Source organism: Ostrea edulis, chromosome 3 (genome assembly GCF_947568905.1).
Source record: "Ostrea edulis chromosome 3, xbOstEdul1.1, whole genome shotgun sequence".
NCBI lineage: Eukaryota > Metazoa > Mollusca > Bivalvia > Ostreida > Ostreidae > Ostrea > Ostrea edulis.
The window spans coordinates 50712681-50735943 of NC_079166.1; the positions used below are offsets into that span (position 1 = coordinate 50712681).

General features: G+C 35.8%; 1 protein-coding gene and 1 pseudogene across 2 annotated transcripts in view; both read right to left on the bottom strand.

Moving 5' to 3' along the window:
- Positions 1–23263, bottom strand: part of LOC125674155 (DNA mismatch repair protein Msh2-like) — a 243605-nt gene that overhangs the window by 125978 nt on the left and 94364 nt on the right. For both annotated transcript variants that reach the window (XM_056158092.1, XM_056158093.1), the window contains exon 10: positions 6586–6644. In XM_056158092.1, the coding sequence (XP_056014067.1) occupies positions 6586–6644 (59 nt within the window). The remainder of the gene's footprint in view (positions 1–6585; positions 6645–23263) is intronic.
- On the bottom strand, positions 12325–22456 carry LOC125674157 (uncharacterized; annotated as a pseudogene).

A 23263-nucleotide genomic window follows, 5' to 3' on the forward strand; every position in this document is an offset into this window, starting at 1 on the left:
ACTATTTTACACCCGCCACCTCTCAAATTCACTATAACTTTAAGGATAACAACTGGATCCTCCTGTCCCGACAATATGCACATGTACAAATGGCATTCAAATATTGTACAACGCTTCATGAGCCATACAGGAGGAGAAGCATTCATAAGCTATTTTAACATCTTCCACCCCTCTTAGATCCACTATAACTTTAAAGAAAAATAATTGGATCCTCCCGTTCCGACAATATGCACATGTACAAATGGCAATGAAGCAATATTGTACAAAATTCAAGTCTATCCAATAAGCCATATAGGAGAAGCATTCACAAGATTTTGTTACAGACAGACGGACGGACAGAAAGTACAAGAGGCCCATGGGCCACATCGCTCACCTGACTCACCTTGGCTCATATTTAAAGATTTTTCCTATATATTCTCAAGTAAAACTTTGATCCCTATTGTGGCCCAACTTACTCCCGGGGGCCATAATTTTTTCAAAATTGAAACTGGACTATGTCAGGAAGCTTTCATGTGAATGTAAACTTTTCTGGCCCTGTGATTTTTCAGAAGAAGATTTTTTAATGATTTTCCCAATATATTTGAATATAAAAATTTGATCCCCTATTGTCGCCTCATCTTACCCCCGGGGGCCATAATTTTAATAAACTTGAATCTGCACTATGTCAGGAAGCTTTCATGTGAATGTAAACTTTTCTGGCCCTGTGATTTTTCAGAAGAAGATTTTTTAATGATTTTCCCAATATATTTGAATATAAAAATTTGATCCCCTATTGTCGCCTCATCTTACCCCCGGGGGCCATAATTTTAATAAACTTGAATCTGCACTATCTCAGGAAGCTTTCATGTAAATGTAAACTTTCCTGGTCTAGTGGTTCTTGAGAAGAAGATTTTTAAAGATTTTGACTATATATTTGTATGTAAAACTTTGATCCCCTATTGTGGCCCCATCATACCCCCCATGGGCCATGATTTCAACAAACATGAATCTGCATTATGTCAGGAAGCTTTTATGAAAATTTCAGCTTTTCTGGCCCAGTGGTTCTTGAGAAGATTTTTTAAAAATTTGACTATATATTTGTATGTAAAACTTTGATTATGGCCCCATCATACCCCCGGGGGCCATGATTTGAACAAACTTGAATCTGCACTATGTCAGGAAGCTTTTATGTAAATTTCAGCTTTTCTGGCCCAGTGGTTCTTGAGAAGATTTTTAAATGACCCCACCCTATTTTTGCATTTTTGTGATCATTTGAAAGGGACATGGCCCTTCATTTGAACAAATTTGAGAGCCCTTCACCTAAGGATGCTGAGACTTCCGTTCATGCATATTTTAAGTAAGTCCAAGTGCTAGGTCTATATATATATGTATTGTGGATGGGAATTCCATGACCCTGATATGTCTTAAAAATTTGTCTGACAGCCAGTCAAATTGGGATGAATTTAATTCCACTATCAGTTTCAAATCACTGATTTAATTTGAACAGATCAAACTAACTGTTTCTATTAATTTTAAATAGATATATAACATGCCCACAAAATAATTGCATTATTATTTTTTTTTAGAATGTACATCATCAATGTTCTCCCAAAGGAAAGTGAGCAAAAACTTATCTAGAGAATCAACAGCACATTTTTGTGAAACTTATTAAAATGTGCAGGTAATATTGCTGTTAAAATATTTTGTATCCTATGATCTGTAATAAAATATAAGTGGCACATTGATATAACTTTAACCTTAGTTATTAACTTTTCAACTAAAATGGGTAGGAATTTTATATTTGCCATTTCTATTCTTTATGACATTGATTGATTGTATCTTGCTTAATGTCTCGCTCGAGAACTTTACACTCATATGGAGACGTCACCAATACCAGTGAAGGGCTTCAAATTTAGGCCTATGCTCGGCGCTTAGGGCCATTGAGGAGTGAGGGTTCTTTAGTGTGCCACACCTACTGTGACACGGGACATCCGTGTTTAAGGTAATCTCCGAGGACCCATGACATTCACACCTGATGCCGAGCGTTTGCCAATGGAACTGTCACTACCTGTTTTAATGACTTTAATAGGTCTGTCGCGGCCGGGATTTGAACCCCGACCTTCCGCATTGTTTATTTATATATATATATATATATATATATATATATATATATATATATATATATATATATACCTCATTAATGACCTTTTGACCTATGGCTTTCTGATGATACCAAATTTGATTTTCTGACCTTGACATGAATTTTGACCTACTTGTCTGAAAAGCGTTAAGTTTGGGGGCATCCATGGTTCACATTCATGTCTTGTTGCTGTTCAGACTATGAAAAGATGTTGCTGTTAAGAATGATTATTTAGAACAACCATTTAATGCAAAGTTAGATAAGTTCAAATATTTTCATTGCAATCTTGGTATTGTGTTGCATGTGTTAATCATTTATGATGAAAATGTTTGTTTTTTTTTGTTTTTTTGTTTTTCATTCATCCACTTATTTACATGTATTTGTTAGATTTTAATTGAATTAATATTATATAGGAACAATATCTAAGAGAATATAATGTATAAGTATATTTAATTTAGAAGGTTAAAAGAGACGAAACGGGTGTAAAATAAAGATAATTTAGAGCGTCAAGTCAACTGAATTAAAGACAAAGAAGAGTGTAGTAAACTACATTCGTATTGTGATTTGGTTTTATTATATTTCATGAGCTCAAAAAACTACACTTATCATTCCTAAAGAGTTGGAGACGGTATTGTGCCCAGTTCAGGCTATCAGCAATTATTTGAGCATTCGTCCTTCTACATCGCAAGAAAACCCATTTTTCATCCATATAAACTCCAGACCATTAACAAGATATCAATTCAATGCAGTTCTCCAGAAAACCCTGAATTTATTAGGGAAGCAGGGGCACTTCGGTACCCATAGCTTCAGAATAGGGAGGGCAACAGATATGGCCCTACATGGGGTGTCCGATCAAGTGATCAAAACATCTGGCAGATGGAAGTCACAAGTTTATTCTTCTTATGTCAGAATGTAGGTTGTTTGATTCAAAAAAAAAAAAAATCCAAATTTAAAAAAAAAAAAAAATCACTGAACTTCTACTAATCTAAACAAAGTTTTTCAGGTATTTTGAAAAACATTTGGATAGTGGGATCCTCAATCCCTTTCTGGGCCGGAGAACTGGCTGCCACCCAGCCGGGCGGCAGGAACCTTAACTTACCAGCCTGCATCAAATGGCACACGATAAGGGGACTGCAGTGGCAACAACTTGACCCACACATCTTGAAGTTGCTGAGAACCGCTACACCCCCCAATTTTTTAGTTATTCACTTAGGTTCCAATGACTTAACTACAACAGGATTGACCAGCAAAAAACTCGTAGAAGAAATACAGTGCTCATTTCTGCGTTACAATGTATTATTACCAAATACTAAATTAATATGGTCCTCTATACTACCTCGCCTTTATTGGCATGGTGCCCCACTTAACTGCGGAGGCAAAATTGACAACAACAAAAAAAAGATTAACAGAAAAATTAGATCGTTTGTCTTGGATCTTGGTGGAGCAGTTATCTCTCATCACAACATATCCCCAAAGGTTACAGAACTATTCAGACACGATGGGGCACATCTATCAATGATGGGGAATCGGTTATACCTTCATAATCTCCAAGGGGGGCTATCATCATTTTTGTCCAATACGGCTAGAGAATTCCCATAGAGGTCTTCCTGGGTCACTTCCACCCAAAAAATGGGCAGGTTAAAATTGTTAACGATCAGATTGCATTCTGGGGTAGGAAATTTACTTGTTAGGTAGATGGAGGAACATCATATCAATGTTTATGGCGGGTCTGGGGGGACTTAAAGGGGGGTTTCGGGACATTTCTGGCCTGTGTTTCTCCCATCTGTCAACTAAGACAGGGGGCATGTGTTGTTTAGTGGGGAAAGTGTCACCCCTCATGTAGTGTATGGTTGGGGTTCTACAAGTTTAAGCCATCCTTGGTGCCCCCTTCACCTCTTTTAAAAGGAGGGAAGGCTCACAGTCTGGAGTACTCGGTGTCAGTAAGTACTATTTAACCAGGGAGCAATCTCTCGGAAACAGGGTAAACAGATATGTCCCGGGCCATTCCCGTCCACATGTTGGTTTGTCAAGCATTGGGACTTTCCTGGCATTTGTGTTCAACACAAGGCCTCCGTCATGCCCGTTATGCACCTTGGGTGTTGGAATTTCGGTTGTAACCCCAGACCTTGGACAAGATTTGGTGGATAATGCGGCCAATTATCTCCATTGTCCTAAAACTCTTTAGTGATTGTAGTGCTTGCAAAGTTGATTGTAATACTTGGTGTAATAGAGTTAAATAAATGTGAAAATGAATTCAGAGTGTTGTTGTTACATTCCTTAAGTAAAAGGAATAGTGGGAAAAGGCAAATTGATGGTGCCTACTGGAATGTTCAATTGTAGTAAAAATGTAGTATGATTACACAGAGGATCAGGCGACTCAAATACTAAGAAGGTTACCAATTGCTGAGTAGACTTGGAGACTGTTCAATTAATGTATAAGTATATTTAATTTAGAAGGTTAAAAGAGACGAAACGGGTGTAAAATAAAGATAATTTAGAGCGTCAAGTCAACTGAATTAAAGACAAAGAAGAGTGTAGTAAACTACATTCGTATTGTGATTTGGTTTTATTATATTTCATGAACTGTTGGTTTTTTTTTTATTATTTGCAGGAGAAATAGGATTACGAAGAAGAGAAGCTGTCATAATTTTTTATAGTATGAATTAAATACAATTTTTCATATATTAAGATTCTTCATTTTTTCAGGACACATGGTTGGTAATATTCATGAAAACTAGCAGAATTCCAGTACATTTGAAGTGTTAGTCAAGTATACTTTAGGAGAGGCAAGCAAAGTCTGGAAAATGCCCTAAATGGTACCTGAAGAGTGCCTTAAATGGTACCCAGAATGTACCTAAAATGGTACATATACTGTACCCGGAAAGTACCTAAAATGTACCCAGTTTGTACCCAAAACGTACCTAAAATGGCACCGGGTTTGTACTTAACCCTTACTACGCTACTTATATAATTACTATACTGGCTGCTGCTGCTGCATTCTTGTTGTTTCAGAAGACAAAATTGATGAATCATTTTTAAATTGCAATAACTTTTTCATTTTTCGAGATACAGAAAAACTTTACATATGAAAATTGTTCTACAGATTACCATCTTTCCAAATATCTACTTTTAAACTTTATAATTTAAAATCTTACACCTGTGTTTACAGGTAAAACACAGGTAAAGTTTAAAAGTATGACAAAATATGTTTGAAATATTGTTTTATTGATGAAATATTGCCTTAGTGATGCCTTTTATAGTTAGTGTGAATTGCAGAATATAAAATGGTAAAAAAAAAATGTCATTTTACACCTTTGCAACAGGTAAATACAGGTAAACCAGGTGAAGAAAATAAATGAATTTTACAAGAAAAGGTGTTTGTTTTTTCCTGCTGTTTTTTCAGTCATGATTTTTCTTTCAGCTGTTCTTTTTCTATACGATTTGTAGCATACAAGTTCGTTTGGTTAGCAATCAGAGCCCACATCTCATTTTTAAATAGCATGTTAAAAAAATCAATAGGATCAGGATTCTCTGTAATCGGTGTGTTTAGCCCTGGCGTCCCTGTAAATGGAGCACAAGACGGCATTGAATCATAACGAGTCCAACCAAACTCTTCATCTTCGCGAACATTTATATCCTTCACTGATTGATCAAAGTCTATTTCTCTAACGACTTCAATAATATTTGATATATCTTCAGGCCCGAACCCTTCAAAGTCGCTCTCATCACCGGAATCTTGTAATAATTGCATTAAGTCATCATCGATGTCCGATTCATTTTCACTTTCCACCATGATTGTGTGTCATTCTTTTTTTGTCACTTCGTCTAAGTTATTTTTCTGTTTAACATTTATATAAAAGTTTTCATTATTTCAAGCGCAAGACCGACCTGATTCATATATCTATAGGTTAAGGATAATTGCTGAGTTGTTCCGAACATCTAGCGATTGCAGTGCAATGCTTTATTTACGTCTATACAAAAATGACATATGCCGCGATCAGCAGCAATGGACAAAAAAGTCAGTGCGGCTTAAGCCGCGAATAGCGTAGTAAGGGTTAAAATTGTACCTGTAAAGTTTGCACTTAAAAACTGTCTAAATTGGTAACCGGGATTTACCAATAATATACCCGAATAGTACCTAAAATAGTTCCAGAATTGTACCTAATATGTACCCGAAAAGTTTCTGAAATGGTACCCGGATTGTACTTGAAAAGTACCTAAAATGTACCTGGATTGTATGAATAATGTACCTAAACTATACCCTAAAATTGTATCAAAGAAATGTACCCAAAAGGTACTTCAAAATGGGAACAACAATGTTGACAAAATTGTACCTAAAAGAATTTTCAAAGTTCAAAGTCAAAGGTCATTGAAGTTTATCTTTACATGACATATAGCATTTCTGTCAGTGTAGGGGTAAAATCAACATCGTAGATAATGACACAGATGAAATGTTTTGACAGTACCTCAAGATAATTAATCACTGCTGATACTGCCTCCATTGCCAGTTTCTTTTCCATTTCACCTAAAAAAAAAAATTCAATGTTAAAATACTCTTAATAATCAGCACCAAATCAATGTACTAAAAAAATCAGTATATGCACCCAGGGGTGTATGAGCCGAGTTGCATGGGATACATTGTAAAGTCAGGAATGATGTGGCATATTTATAATTGTGAAGAACTAATTTCAGTTTTAAACTTTTCGAGTTACTGTCCAGAAACCATATTTGTCTGAAGTTTTCAATCTATAATCGGTCACTGTGACTTTGACCTTTGTTCTCCAAAATCAATCGGGGCATTGCTTTGCTGGTATCCAACAATATATCAAACTTTCATTTGATTCAAATTAAAAATTTTCAAGTTGTCCTCCGGAAACCAAATATTTTTGGAATTTAAAATCTATTTTCGGTCACTGTGACCTTGACCTTTGACCTATTTTCTCCAAAATCAATAGGGGTCTTCCTTACCTGGTACCCAACAATATATCAAAGTTTCATTTGATTAGATTGTAAACTTTTCGAGTTATCATCCGGAAACCAATTGTTGACGCCCAACCACCCGCCCGCCCACATCACCAAACCAATAGACGAGTTCAATTTCTTTGCAACTCGGCTAAAAATTCAATGTCTAAATATTCTTAATAATCAGCACCAAGTCAATGTACTAAAAAAATTCAATGTCAAAATACTCCTAATAATCAACACCATGGCAAGTCAATGTACTAAACAAGATGTGTTTGTGAAACACAAATGCCCCCAATAAGGCCAATTCAACTTAATTGATAGATTATCATCCCTGCCTACCCCTCAAAAATTGGCCCGCCCCGAAGTTTTTTATTTTGTTAAACTTACGATTTCCGGAAAATTTACATGTCCGACTCCGGTATTTACACTTCTTGTTTACATTTCCAGTATAGCAACGTGAAAAGCCACGTGAAGAAAATAGATATGGTTTAATAATTTCTCACGTCCTTAAGGAAGGGATAAATGTTCATATCTTGAAGAAGTTTGGCATCTTTCTGTGTTTGAAATTAAAGCTTAACCTGGAATTCGTCTGTGAAATAAGCATAGATCCATCTGGCATTGACAAAAACTCGCTTGTCATTGATATTTTTCTCAGAAAATAGAAATTAAAAAATAAAATACTCCCAGCCGCCCCATACTTTTTGCTGACCCTGGATGATAATCTACTATTTAAGTTGAATTGGTCTAATGGCCTATTCCAAAGATGACCAAGGTCACAAATAGATAGATCTTGTCACGAGAAATGATCATGTGCAATATGAAAGCTCTAATATAAATTTACCATTTAGAAGTTATGACCAATGTCAAATTTTTCAAAAGTAGGTCAAACTTCAAGGTCAAGGTCACAGGATAAAAAATGTTGCTACCCATGGAAAGGTCTTGTCACAAGGAATACTCATGTGAAATATCAAAGTTCTAGCACTTACTGTTCAAATTTTATTAGAAAGGTTAAAGTTTTCAAAAAGTAAGTCAAACTACAAGGTCAAGGTCACAGGGTCAAAAACTTTGGCACCCATGGAAAGGTCTTGTTACAAGGAATACCCATTACTAATTAAATTTAATAAAATGCAATTCTAAATGAGTATATGACAATTAGAAGATTAAAACAACATTGCCTATGTTAAGGTAGTGATTGCATGGGTCATTGAAAATTAATGAATCTATGAATTTTTTCTTATTTTTACATATTTTGTAGTTAACAGTATCTGTAACTCATTATGAAAGTATCATATATGGTTTTCACGGAAATTGTGACGCTACGGTTGTCATAGTAACCCCTCTTGTCTACTTTCCGTAATAAATGGTACAGGTATTTGAGGTGATGTTTAAAAATGATACAAAAGGGGTAAGGGATACAAATTTTATATCAAATTGAAGTTAAAGCCTTAAATGATTTATAATTTGTATTAATATGTCCATTTATTTTCATATGAAGTAGAAGCAGGGCTGCTTATGAGCAATTTCGCAATTTTTAGAAGGCAATTATTCACCAAAGCAGACATAATTTCACCCCCTGAGGAATAATTAAATAACCAATTAATTTTTTTTATTTTTAAATATGTTTTAACATATGTTAGGAGGAATTTTTGCTGAAAGTATCAATATTGGTTTTCAGGTTTACTATGGCGCTATGATCACTATAGTTACCCCCTCCCCCTCCTTACATAAATGCTGCAAGTGATAATTACAATAGATATCCATCTTACATGCATTTATTTCAACTCATATTAAAACTATGAAAATGTTTTGATGTTTATTATTGAATTTATTCTACATAGAATGATAGTACTGTTGCTTTGGAGATATTTTTATCACATTCTATTTGAAATTACTTGTATATTCATGCTCTGTAAACGTATGTTAAAAACGCGGGAAATATAACACAGCCTATGTAAGCTGTGCATTGTGACGTCGTATTACCTGCGACGTTTTTTTTCTCTTTTCAAACCAAGCGATTATAAAAAACAACAAAACTTTTTAAATTATAAGAAATAACTGAACTAATTGAGAAAAACATAATAACAGCAAGTGTTGTTTTCGAAATTCACACTTTTTGATTTCTGTTAACATCCACATTACATAGTAGATTTCCTCGATTCCCCGACTCGGAGGCTCTTAGCTGACGATCTCAAAGTGGAGGATGGGAATATTTGTAGCAAAATAAAGGTTTTAAATCTATGTATAGTGTACTTAGGAAAGATATGATTAAAATTATTGATATTTTTTGCTCAAAATGACGCGTTTACATAACCCGTACGTGATTCCTTGGCCTAACAGTTTCCCTTGGATATTACATCCAGCATTTTAGATTTATGTGCATGTTATGAAATTTATAGCATTATATATCATAATTTTAATAGGCCTAGTGGTTTGTGAATCAAATTTACGTTTTGTAAGACTGAAAATTAACCGGGGGGGGGGGGGGGGGGGGGGGGGGGTATATATGAATCATGGAGACGTAAACTATGACTATTATTTATAAGATAGGCCTTATTCAATAATTAAAACACAAGGGATTTTTCATTTGTATTTTATTTTACTTGTATATTTCTAAACATATTTTCACTTTATCCTGTGTCTGGTTATATCTGACAAGTCTTTGTTTCGATTGTCTCTCATTATTACTGATGCTTAGCGTTTGACGTATTCCGGAATCGGAAACGAAAATAATCTCTTTTTAGATAATATATGAATTAAACCACGTGATGCCATGCAATCACTACCTTAAGGTAATTCCCCATACCACATCTTAATAGTGAAAAACCGACATATATCTATCAAAATTTGCATATTTTGTCGAGGATGTATATTGACCAAATTCACAATGAAAAATATGTTTAGTAGCCTTTCCCAGAGTACAGCCGCTTCTAAAAATAGCACATATCACTTTAAAACAAGCAGTATTAATATACATAGATTTTAAGGCACATACTGTCTTTATTCAAACGATAGAAATATGTTTCGTTCATATGAATTGAAGAAAATGTATTGTATTTGACTGTTTTCAATAATTTTTCATCTACTGAACCATGCTCTTGGTTTCAAAGTGATGAAAATGCACATATAGTATTCAAATTCTGACTAATCATAGCCTACCATATCCAGAAAATTATGTTTTCAAAAACCTTCAGATTTTGGAAACATTTCAATATGTTTTACCTTTACACTCCAGCAATCATTTGACAGAAGAAGTAGATAGGGTATCGGATAATTTGAGAGCCCAATGACCCCCTCTAGGTTAAAAACCTTGAAAAAACGCATATTGGAAAATGGTGTCTAAAATTCCTATCTCTACAAACATGTTTCATTCATCATTTACATTACTAAATTACCATTTCAAGAAATATTACAGGTTGGTTTTTGAAAAACAGTTTAAAACATTAAAGCTTTAAATAACTAAAAACCACTTTCTTGGATTGCTGTAATCTTTAGGGATCGGGCTTGAAGTTAGGAAAATCTTAACTTTACTATAGAGCTTACTAAATCCATAGCCTACGTCACATGAACACTGACATGACATCACAATACAAGAAAAAATAAAATTATATCGTCAGATCTAGTTGGAACAAACAAAGTGATGTAGATCAGAATGATTTTTACATTTTTAACGCTCATTCAGAGAATGTTAACCTATGCTCAAGTTACAAATTTTGGGAAATTCGAATATTTTAAAACACCCGAATTCTGCTCTCTTCGCCCCCTTGGTAATTTCTAATTCCTAGTAGTTTTTAACAATACTCTATGTAGATCTAAAAATAAAGCATGATAAAAAAAAAACAAGAGGCCCATGGGCCACATCGCTCACCTGAGTCACCTTGGTCCATATCAGAAGATTTTCCATATCTATTTGCATGTAAAACCGTAGTCCCTATTATGGCCCCAAACCTTCCCCTGGAGGCCATGGTTTTTGCAAACTTGAATCTACACTATGTCAGAAAGCTTTCATGTAAATGTGAACTTCTTTGGCCTAATGGTTCTTGAGAAGAAGATTTTTAAAGATTTTCCCTATATATTTGTATGTAAAACTTTGATCCCCTATTGTGGCCCCATCCGACCCCCGGGGGCCATGATTTTAACAATTTAGAATCTGCATTATATCAGGAAGCTTTCATATAAATCTCAGCTTTTCTGGCTCAGTGGTTCTTGAGAAGAAGATTTTTAAAGATTTTCCCTATATATTTGTATGTAAAACTTTGATCTCCTATTGTGGCCCCATCCGACCCCCAGGGGCCATGATTTTAACAATTTAGAATCTGCATTATATCAGGAAGCTTTCATATAAATCTCAGCTTTTCTGGCTCAGGGGTTCTTGAGAAGAAGATTTTTAAAGATTTTCCCTATATATTTGTATGTAAAACTTTGATCTCCTATTGTGGCCCCATCCGACCCCCGGGGGCCATGATTTTAACAATTTAGAATCTGCATTACATCAGAAAGCTTTCATATAAATCTCAGCTTTTCTGGCTCAGTGGTTCTTGAGAAGAAGATTTTTAAAGATTTTCCCTATATATTTGTATGTAAAACTTTGATCTCCTATTGTGGCCCCATCCGACCCCCAGGGGCCATGATTTTAACAATTTAGAATCTGCATTATATCAGGAAGCTTTCATATAAATCTCAGCTTTTCTGGCTCAGGGGTTCTTGAGAAGAAGATTTTTAAAGATTTTCCCTATATATTTGTATGTAAAACTTTGATCTCCTATTGTGGCCCCATCCGACCCCCGGGGGCCATGATTTTAACAATTTAGAATCTGCATTACATCAGAAAGCTTTCATATAAATCTCAGCTTTTCTGGCTCAGTGGTTCTTGAGAAGAAGATTTTTAAAGATTTTCCCTATATATTTGTATGTAAAACTTTGATCCCCTATTGTGGCCCCGTCCGACCCCCGGGGGCCATGATTTTAACAATTTAGAATCTGCATTATATCAGGAAGCTTTCACATAAATCTCAGCTTTTCTGGCTCAGTGGTTCTTGAGAAGAAGATTTTTAAAGATTTTCCCTATATATTTGTATGTAAAACTTTGATCCCCTATTGTGGCCCCATCCGACCCCCGTGGGCCATGATTTTAACAATTTAGAATCTGCATTATATAAGGAAGCTTTCATATAAATCTCAGCTTTTCTGGCTCAGTGGTTCTTGAGAAGAAGATTTTTTAATGACCCTACCCTATTTTTACCTTTTCTTGATTATCTCCCCTTGGAAGGTGGCCTGGCCCTTTATTTTAACAATTTAGAATTCCCTTTACCTAAGGATGTTTTGTGCAAACTTTGGTTGAAATTGGCCCAGTGGTTCTTGAGAAGAAGTTGAAAATGTGAAAAGTTTACAGACGGACGGACGGACGCCGGAATACGGGTGATCAGAAAAGCTCACTTGAGCTTTCAGCTCAGGTGAGCTAAAAAGAAAAGTTTTTAACAATACGATACAACCATGCGATGTGAGTGTTAATGACATGTAGTACCGCATACATTCCGAGATGTTTTAATCAAAACATCAGTGAAGGTCATGTCCGGCGAGAAAAGTGCTTTAGATAAAAGAAAATTACATGTAATACCCATGTTCCATACTGTACGCACAAGAACACTAACATACAACACCTAGAGATAAATGCGAGACAAATCTGTCATGTATATGCACATTTATTATGGATTCGTGGGGCCTCGAAAGCGAGTTTTGTCGTGTAAATAAATATAAAATTTTGCAATGGGGGTTGCAATGTAATGTAGCTTTAGATTATGCATATATTTTATTTAGGTCATGACGATATCGTATTCTTTCAGGTTTAAATAAATTATAAAGAAAACATAACAAAAATATGTGACTGTCTGAAACGATTGTCGCCGACAATCGATTGTCCATCGTTTTTGGCTCATCGATTCCGATTATCGATTCCATTTTTCATAATCGATTGTCACCCGAACACAAGCCTATTATAAACGAATCAACTACGTATATATCATTCAATACATTTGAAAAGGAAGAAGTCTTTAGATATTATCATCATCATCATGGATATTGAAATCAACTCAATAATTATGAAGTTGATGTGACATTTCCTATGACAGTACTCTATCAGCTAAACTCAACTGCTTTATTCTATCAATGGCATCATAATTTTTAGCATCTTTAACTTTTCTATAATGAGATGCCCTCTCTATTAATGTTTGTATCAGGCCAGCATTAAAAATATTTGAGTTTGCCCAAACCCGACTCATGATAATTGGGTATGGGTAGGTAGGTAGGCAAATTCTTTTTTTTTTTGTTTTTTTGGAGCACCTAATTTGAAAACTTAATGTGTACAAAAATAATGCAAGCAACAGATGTCCCTCCAACAAAACTAAAGATGTCCTGATATTTTAGATTGAAAAGCACTCATCTAAACTGAATTTTAATATTGTATAAACAAAAACACAACATAACAATGACTAGAACTTAGAAGCACTGAAAAAAACACAACATATCATTATGACTAGAACTTAGAAAACGTCAATGTTCAAATGCATGTTTCTCTATAATTGTCAGATCCTTCTAACAGACACAAAAATGGAATATACATATGTTTATAACAGTCAGTTCACTGATTGGATTTCTTTTCAATACTGGTTTGTTATCATCCAGGCAAGCTTGACACACTGGTAGGACAATCCGAAATTGTTTCTTTAACTCCTTGTCTTGCTGGATACCTTGAGCTGTGCAGTAGCAGCAGATATCTGCTTTACCTATACCAGAAGAATAATATCCAAATTCTATGGGTGACTGGCAATTGAGTTGCAGTTTCACAAAGACTTTCCCTTGTGGAATATGACCTGTATAAAAAGTAAAACAAAACCAAATTAATATCAATAAAGAAAACAAATTTTTGTTATGATTTCACACTTGAATTGTTTAATATTTATTCAAGACGATTTTATTTGTATCATTATGTGCTTGAATATATGACAGATGCTAAAACATAAGAAGATAGTATTTCTGCAGGCTGTTTGGCATGATGGAAGAAATTGCAATAAAACAATGAAGACTAATTCATACTTCTAAAGACTGTGACCTCATCTGACACTCAGTGAGAAGAATGTATAAAACCAAAAGACACTGAAATCCTAACATTTGATGAATAAATAAATACACATTTTCAAGTAGTACATGTATGATCTCTTTTACCTTCAATTTTCATAAGTACATAAAACATGTGTATTAAAAAGCATGGAAAATTTTTAACAATACTGTATAAATGATCCTGACTTGGTACAATGACAAACTGGCCATTTATATTAAAGTTAAACATACCATCAGTAGTAATGACAGCCCCACAGCTGTAATCAGGGAAATTTTAAGACTTCTCACTTCTCTGGGAGTCAGTTTTACTTTTGAGTAGATGCATCTGGGTTTGGCAGTCTGTACAATCAACGGTCATCCAAACATTCTGTCCCACTAGAACTGAGTTTTTGCAACCCTGCCAATAAAATTTTAATACATGTACATATAAGCCATATTCAATGGGAATTAATCATACCTGGCAGTATATAGAAGTGATAAGAAGACATCATTAGAATTTATTTGCAATACATTTTAAAGAAATATGTTTTTTTAGCTTTTCCTTATGCCTAATCCATATCTAGTTCATATATGTCTTCATTGAAGAGATGGCTCACCTGGCATTTGACAATGTCAAAGTGATCATGATTCCAGATGGTTTAAAATATTATAAAAAGTTTGAAAGAACACTGAGACTCCAAAAAATTCCTGAATATTTGGATCTAAAATAAAATAAAACAAAATTTATATAGATACCTGTTGCTCCTCAGCTACAGCTGTAACTGTCTGTTTCAGAGCAGAGGGGCGGTCTTTTTCTGTTGTGACAATCACCTCCTCAAGTTTTTTATAATGTGTACCATTTGCATCACTGTACACTGGATCTGGCACCCAGGGTCTCTCCTTAGTGGGTTTAATACAACACTCTTCATCACTACATCTCTTAATCTGGAAACAATACTGTCATTCAATACAGTGTCTGTCTGAAATAAAGAAGGTTTCAAAATGCATTCATTGAACTTAATCCATGTATTACCTAAAATTGGACATTGTAATATCAGTATTAAAAACAATTCAAAATTTCATAAAAATTATAAAATTTTCAAAGCATTGAAATAGAGCTTGGCAAATTAAATCATTTTTTCAAAAATACTTAAATGTATAAAATGTCAGATACAAGCTCATTAATATGTATATGCATATATATATATATATATATACCGGACACTGTGATTTTTTTTAAAAACACAATTTGGATATATATATATATATATATATATATATATATATATATATCATGGGTCCGAGAAAAATATTTATCTACAACTTGTGTTCAATGTCAGAAAAGATGGAATATTTTCTTTTTTGTATATGCACGAAAATACAGTACAGAGACTTTACTCAGACTTATCACTCTGATAGTGGTGCCCCACTCTGAGAGTGGAACAGTACAGGGACTTACTCAGACTTATCACTCTGATAGTGGTGCCCCACTCTGAGAGTGGAACTTTACATCTTTTTCCCTGTTTGAGGTATTTTCCTACTTTCTTTTGTATTAAGAGTGGTTACATGTAGTTTTAACACTTTAATGCAGAAAAAATAATGAATATATTTCAAAGAGAAAAAAGATATTAAGTACCAATTATATATCTAATAGTGGGGCACCACTATCAAGGTGATTAATCATGGTATGTCTCTTTCTGTACTGTATATGTAAAATACCTATAAACTGTTTGTATCAGGCTGCCTTCTTTAGGTGTTGCTGTTGGTACTGTCCCATGACAATAGTTTGGTCAATCTGATTAACCTCCCTTTCAAACTCTATCACTTCTTCATCAGTAGCAGGTGATAAACAATTGAATGCCTTTCCTTTCAACTGTACTCTTTTCACACGTTTTTCCAACATTGTTATCATGGGCTGAAGTGATGCAATACAGCTAGCTTTTAACTCTTTCACAGTTTCTGCTTTTTTCCGGATATCAGCCATACCACTACAGCTCTTAAGCACTTGTTCAATGTCACTAGTGGATTCCTGTCTACTACAGCTCTTAAGCACTTGTTCAATGTCACTAGTGGATTCCTGTCTAGAGAGTGCTGCATTTTGAAAAGCTAGGTTTAACAGCGACATAATCCGCTCTGCTGGGTTAGTCCATGAGTGGCCTGGAGCTGTTCGTCCTGCAACGAGTAGCTCTAAATTTAATCTCCTGAACACTACAATTAGGGCTAATTTAACGGCACGGTACGTCACTCGGTGATCTGGGCCACCATCAGTAAATAGCATCAGTACAGGCTTTTTGTCCTCTTTTAAGTTTATAATATGCTGGAGCTCAACAGCATGCCTAAAGGGGTTACTTGCCTGAAAGATACTGTCTTTCAAGCCAACAGATACTTGTCCTCTATAGAATGACTCATCATTTCTATCTGGTATATCGACATCTAAACAGACGGAAGGTGTCAGTGACCCCTTGCTTTCGCAATCGTGATCCAAACATGACAAAATGGGATTTAGTGGTACAATCGCCTTCTTTCCCCTTACTCCGGAGGACAGTGCTAAAGATGGTTCACCGAAATCTAATTTTGATTTGTCATCCAAGCAAAAGAACATTGTATCATCTTTGTACTGAACAGAATACTCTCGCATATATCGGAATGCTGCTGCACAGAAATGATCATCCATATGGGAAGCTCCGAGTTGTCTTGTCTGTTTTGACATACGAAGTAGAACTTTACTTTTGTAAAGTTTTGAGACATTGTTGTGGCTATTTTTTGGCACAAATGAAAAAAGTACGGTATCTACGCTTGGTACGGGAGCATCATCTGGCAAATTACGCTTCACCTGCTTAATCAAATCAGGTACTGAGATGTAGTGAGCAATACGCTCGACATTGTGCCGCCGCTCATCCGCAGCGATAACCGACTGCACTTCTTTCTCAAGTTGCTAACAAAAATAGGGTGAAAGTATCATCAGGTCTACCCTTATTCAAATGTCTCATATCTATTATTAGGTCTGGATCCTCACCCAAAATTGCCATTCCAGCCCTCTGATCTATTTCAGGGTTCTGATCAGCTGATGTGTCAAGTGTTAGTTCAGCATATATTGCTCTCATAATACGGGGTGGTATTTTAACTCCACCAAGATTCGTAAATTTACGAATGAAATCTCGTCTCATCTGACGGGTATGAAATTCATACAGGTTTTGTTTCAAACCATGCACTATGCGGGTTGAAGATGTAAGTAATTCAGCGTCAGAAATATTTGCTGGTAATTTCCATATATATGTAATTGTGGTATTAGAACCACCAGGATCATGTCTCAAGACGGCTGCTTCACTAGATAGACTAAGTTTCTGGAAATATCTAAACCTATCCATGCTACTGTCAAAAGGCTTTGTCAAGAAAATTTCCTCGTCAAAAAAGATAGGTGTAAAGTTTTCTGTTGCATTATGGTTATCAAGAGTCTAATATTCACGTTTGATTTCATCTTTTGCAACCTGACGTCTATTCAACCAAATATCTTTTTCAATTTGTCGAGCCGTCGTTCTTTTTTGCTGTATGAACTGAAAGTGGTTGCTAGTTTTTCAATATCATCATGTAGATCGATCTTCTAGTTGACACAGAATTGTTTTGAAGCAAGTTGCCGAAGTGTTTGGGCATGATTGTTTAGAATGTGTGACTGTAAATTTGGACATTTCTGTTTTTTCTTCTTGTAATCGTTGAAGCCTTCGAAGTCCATAAATCTGCAAAACAATACCAAAAATATACTCAAACTATACATGATCTTAGCTGTGATTCATATTAAAACTTAGTAGGTGGTTTAGAAAACAGTGACTAAAGTGACTAAACTAACTGCTAGTTTTGGCCTTGAATACATGTGCATGGGTAAAAATAATTGAAGTGAAAAATACAGGAAATAGATGTGCGACAGTATTGAAACTGGTACCCACTGCACAAGTCTGACATATACCAATAGTATTGAGAGGCTTGATGATTAATACATTCAGTGAAGAATCTCATCCTGAGCTTGTTTTCAGTAACTGCGAGCATTCATATGTGCTATTGTAGTGAATGTTTTGGTACATGTATATTTTTGATAATATTCTGACATATAACAGGCGTTTTAAGAATACACGTTTTATTTATATATATTTGGGAATATTTAGAGCTTTTCCCAAGGAGTGGAATTCCACCCTTGTTGAAGGTCTTGTGGAGACCTCTAGCTTAAAAATTTCTGTTTTCCTCATACATGGAGTTCAGTCTCTCATAATTTTCATGTTCGACATGTGTAGTTATTTAGAAAAATGTTATGGAAATATATTTTTCATGTACGGTAAGAAAGATATAATTCTAAGTAAAACACAGGAGTGTTCTTACAATATAAAAATATATTAAAAGGCAACTTTTTGAATTCAAGTTCATACTTTTTTTATGAAAACATTTCCAAATGTACATATACTGTGTCTCCCAGAAGAAGGATCCACCAGAATGTTAAGTTTTGTTCCAATTATAAAACATGATGAACATATGCAATACCTGTCCAGAATAGGAACTACATTTGGCATGTGTGAAGCTCTTTCTCGAATTTTATTAAAGTGACCATTCAAGTACCATAAAGCATCAACCAGTATCATGGTGTAGCGCTTGATCTCATCATTTGATAATGTTGATGGGAACTTTGCTTCACATCCATCAAACAGATCACATACTTTGTTGAATAAGGCGTCTTTGGCTGAAATTATAAATATAAAATATTAAATGTAAAATATTGCCTTAAGACAACAACCATTTTTTTTTCTAAGGGGAGGTGAGGGCTTTTAAAAATATTTTTTCAGATATTAATACATGGAATTCATCAAAGATATCTAGGGTTTATTAAGTATTAAGTGAAGCTCGTTTTTTTGTTTGTTTTTTTTTTGTTAAATTTTCTTTCATAGTCATCAAATTAAAAAGTTTTATCTTGGACATCTCGGGTCGTGTAAATGTAAAACCTGATTTAAACCTATATTACGTTTTTGAACGTTTTTTCCTGGATGACATCATAAACTAATTCAGGTCAATCAAAACTGGAAGCATTGACATTAAATATTTCATTGGCATTTACAGGTTGCATATTAACTCATACATGTATTAAATAAGCACAGATACCCCATTTATAAAAATACACCCTGACCATGAACCGAATTATCTGTCATTCAAAACATTTTTGTGACGACACAAAAGCCAACATTAAAAAAAATCTTTTGAACGACAGGTAATTGGGTCTACCCTGGACCACTCCCCCTCCAAATTGTAAAATATAGGGTTTTTAAAAAATGGGCAGCACCCCCCCCCCCCCCTCCCCTTGTAAACACATCCATTTTACATCCCCCTACCCCTTATACCCAGACCAATGGCAAAAAAAAAAAAATAAACTCTGTCAGATGGACAAGGCTGACATTTATATAATAGAACATGTCAGCCTTCCAGAGTTTAAAAACTACAATCATTCATCAAGAAATAAAAAAAAAAATCACATACATTACCTGTAAAGCGAGTAGCCGCCTCATTCATTCGAATAGGGTTTTTTGTACAGTTTAAGTGTCTGGTATTGGACATTATCACATCAAAGTATGTCCTTCCTGTGTCGGAACTTGACGCTTTGTTCACATTGTTATTTTCATCATCCTGCATATCTGGGGAATACCTGTTTACAGTAAAAGTTGCAAACTTTAACTTGTTGTCCAATTCTTGGACAACTTGAATGGGTTCACTCATGTCGGGCTCAAAATTTTGGACCCCACCTCAATCTGTGACGGTTACAATAACTTCATCAGTCTTTCTCATGCTAATCTCGTCTGGATCTGTTACTTCGTCGAAGACGTCATTCCATGTTTTCTTATTGTTGAAGCAATATAATCTGTTTGATACGATTGGCTTAACTTCGTTGTCAATTTTTATCACAACGGATGAAGACAGCGTGAAAAAACTGTCTGCCATCTTCACATGCCATGTGCCGTTTTCCTAATATGACAGTTAGCTGCGTCCTCTGGGCGCTTACTCGAAAGGACTTTTTTCAGGTTCGTTTCAAGCGCAACAGTGCTTTAAACTAAAATTGGATACGGTGACGACCCGGACAGGTAAAACTTCCGAGAAAATTTTTTTTTTGCCGAAAATCGGCAATAAAAGAATTTCACTCGGAGGGGTTTTTTCGGGTCGGTCGCGTTTGGGCAAACATATTGTTAATATGTTCTATGATTTGATATGAAAAGAGAGATAACTCTTAACTCGAGATATTAGTTCATGACTCTTCAGTAAAAGAATGTACTTGTTGTGTTAGGAAGTTGACTGGGCACATGGTGAACAAGAGGTACTGTGAGCAATGCTCACTAAGAATACCCCCCGCTTACCCCAATCTCCCAAAGGGTGTTGGTAATAGGTATAAACTACCTCTTTTCTGAGTGTTAAAAACAAATGGCATGACAAACCGAAACATATTGCTACTTCGATGTCCAGTGCGCATGACCTTTTGACCCCAAAATCGATAGGGAACTAAGAATACCCCCCGCTCACACAAATCTCCCAAAGGGTGTTGGTAATAGGTAAAACTTCAGTATTATGATCCAAAAGGTATCTAGGAACACAGCATCTACATGCGATGAAAAAAGCCGTTAAAGAATTTAAATGGAAACCATATTGCTACTTCGATGTCCAGTGCGCTTGACCTTTGACCTTTTGACCCCAAAATCAATAGGGAACATCTTCATCCCATGGGTAGTCCATATGTATGATATGGTGACTGTAGGTGGAAAGGATAACGCTTTAGAGCCCGGAAACCATATTGCTACTTCGATGTCCAGTGTGCTTGACCTTTGACCTTTCGACCCCAAAATCGATAGGGAACATCTTCATCCCATGGGTAGTCCATATGTTTGATATGGTGACTGTAGGTGGAAAGGACAATGCTTTAGAGCCCAGAAACCTTATTGCTACTCCGATGTCCAGTGCACTTGACCTTTGGACCCCAAAATCGATAGGGAACATCTTCATCCCATGGGTAGTCCATATATATGATATGGTGACGGTAGGTGGAAAGGATAATGCTTTAGAGCCCAGAAACCATTGCGTCTACAGACGGACGGACGGACGGACAGACAGACGGACAACCCGATTCCAGTATACCCCCCCCCCCCCCCCCCCCCCAACTTGTTGCGGGGGGTATAATAAAGTGCAGTGTGGAATGTATTTCTGATTTACTATTGTCTCTTAAGTGTTTAACAAGTGGTAGCAGAGCATGAAACCAACTTTGGTATCAAATTCAAGGTAGTGAACTGTGTCAGAAGAAGCATAGATAGTGTGAGTCTGGGAATCAGAAAAGGAGGGAAAACAGAGTGAATCCAATATGGCGACCAAGATTAATCCACCAGTGTTTAAATCCAAATCTAAGCCTTATGAACTATACAGGCATGAATTACTGGCTTGGAGTGAAATAACAGACCTTGCAAAAGAGAAGAAAGGTATTGCTGTTGCACTTACTCTTCCAGAAGAAGATGAAACTAAAATCCGTGAGAAAGTTTTTGACCAAATCAAACTGGAAGATTTAAAACAAGAGTCTGGTTTTAAAACTTTTCTTGAGTTTCTTGATAGACACCTAGCTAAGGATGACCTAGCTGACAGTTTAGAAAAGTTTGAGGAGTTTGAGGACCTCAAAAGAAGCGAAGGACAATCAGTGAATGAATTTATAGCAACCTTTGACAGTAAGTACAGAAAAATTGAGAAAAAGAAAATGACACTTCCTTCAGAAATCTTAGCCTTTAAACTTTTGAGAAAAGCAAACATCACAAAGGAGCACAAAATGTTAGTTTTGATTGGAATGAATTATGAAAATAAAGCCACATTATATGAAGAAGCAAAGAAATCATTAAAGAAGTTCATGGGTGAAGGTGCGCGTTCACAGTGTGACAACAAGAGTATAAAACTAGAGCCAGTATTTTTAGCAGAAAACGAAGAGGCACTACTGGCTGCAGGTTATGTACGAAGAAGTGGCAACTATGGAAATCAGAGAAATGGGCGCTTTAACTATGGTAGGGGTGGTGGCAGAGGTTCATCACAGCGTGGCACCAAAATTCTCAACCCTCAAGGTGCAGATGGAAACATTTTAACTTGCAAATCTTGTGGATCCTTTCGACATCTTGTAGCAAAGTGTCCAGACAGTTGGGAAAATCTATCTAAAGTACATGTAACAGAGGAAGAGCCCTTAGAGGAACATGCAGTTTTATTCACAGGATACCATAAAAAAGATGTCGGCCAACTTGGGACAGAGGCATGAAACTGTGCAGTACTTGATAGTGCATGCAGTAGCACTGTCTGTGGAAAAACTTGGCTACATAGTTACCTTAGCTCATTGAAGGAAAGTAAGCGTGGGAAAGTGTTGAAACGTGAGGGGCATAAAGTCTTCAAATTTGGGGGTGGGACAAGATTGAAATCGGAAGGTGAATACGAATTACCTGTGAGTATGGTTGGTAAACCTGTTACAGTTAAAACAGATGTGGTTGACTCAGACATCCCTTTACTGCTCTCCAGAACCGCAATGAAAAAGGCAGGGGTAAAATTGGATTTGGAGAAGGATACTGCTGTCATCATGGGACAAGATGTGGCTCTCACTTTAACCACATCTGGCCATTATTGAATACCAATTGACAAATCAGAGACTGTACCTGTAGAAGAGGTGAACTCCGTTAAGCTGGATGAATTAGAACCTGAAAAGTGTAAGTCGGTTCTCCTGAAACTCCATTGGCAGTTTGCATATCCCCCCAAAAAGAGACTCATAGCTTTGTTAAAAGATGCAGGAGTATGGAAGGAATGGTTCGAGGAACATTTGTTGGATATAGAACAAAAGTGTGATCTTTGTAGAATATATGCGAGAACACCACCAAGACCAGTAGTATCAATGCCAATGGCCAAGGAGTTCAATGAGAAAGTTGCAATGGATCTCAAACAGTATAATGGTCGCTGGATATTACACATGATAGATATGTGGTCGAGATATACAGTCTCTGTCTTCATACAACGAAAGAAGCCAAGTAATGTGATTGACGCCATAATGAAAATTGGGTT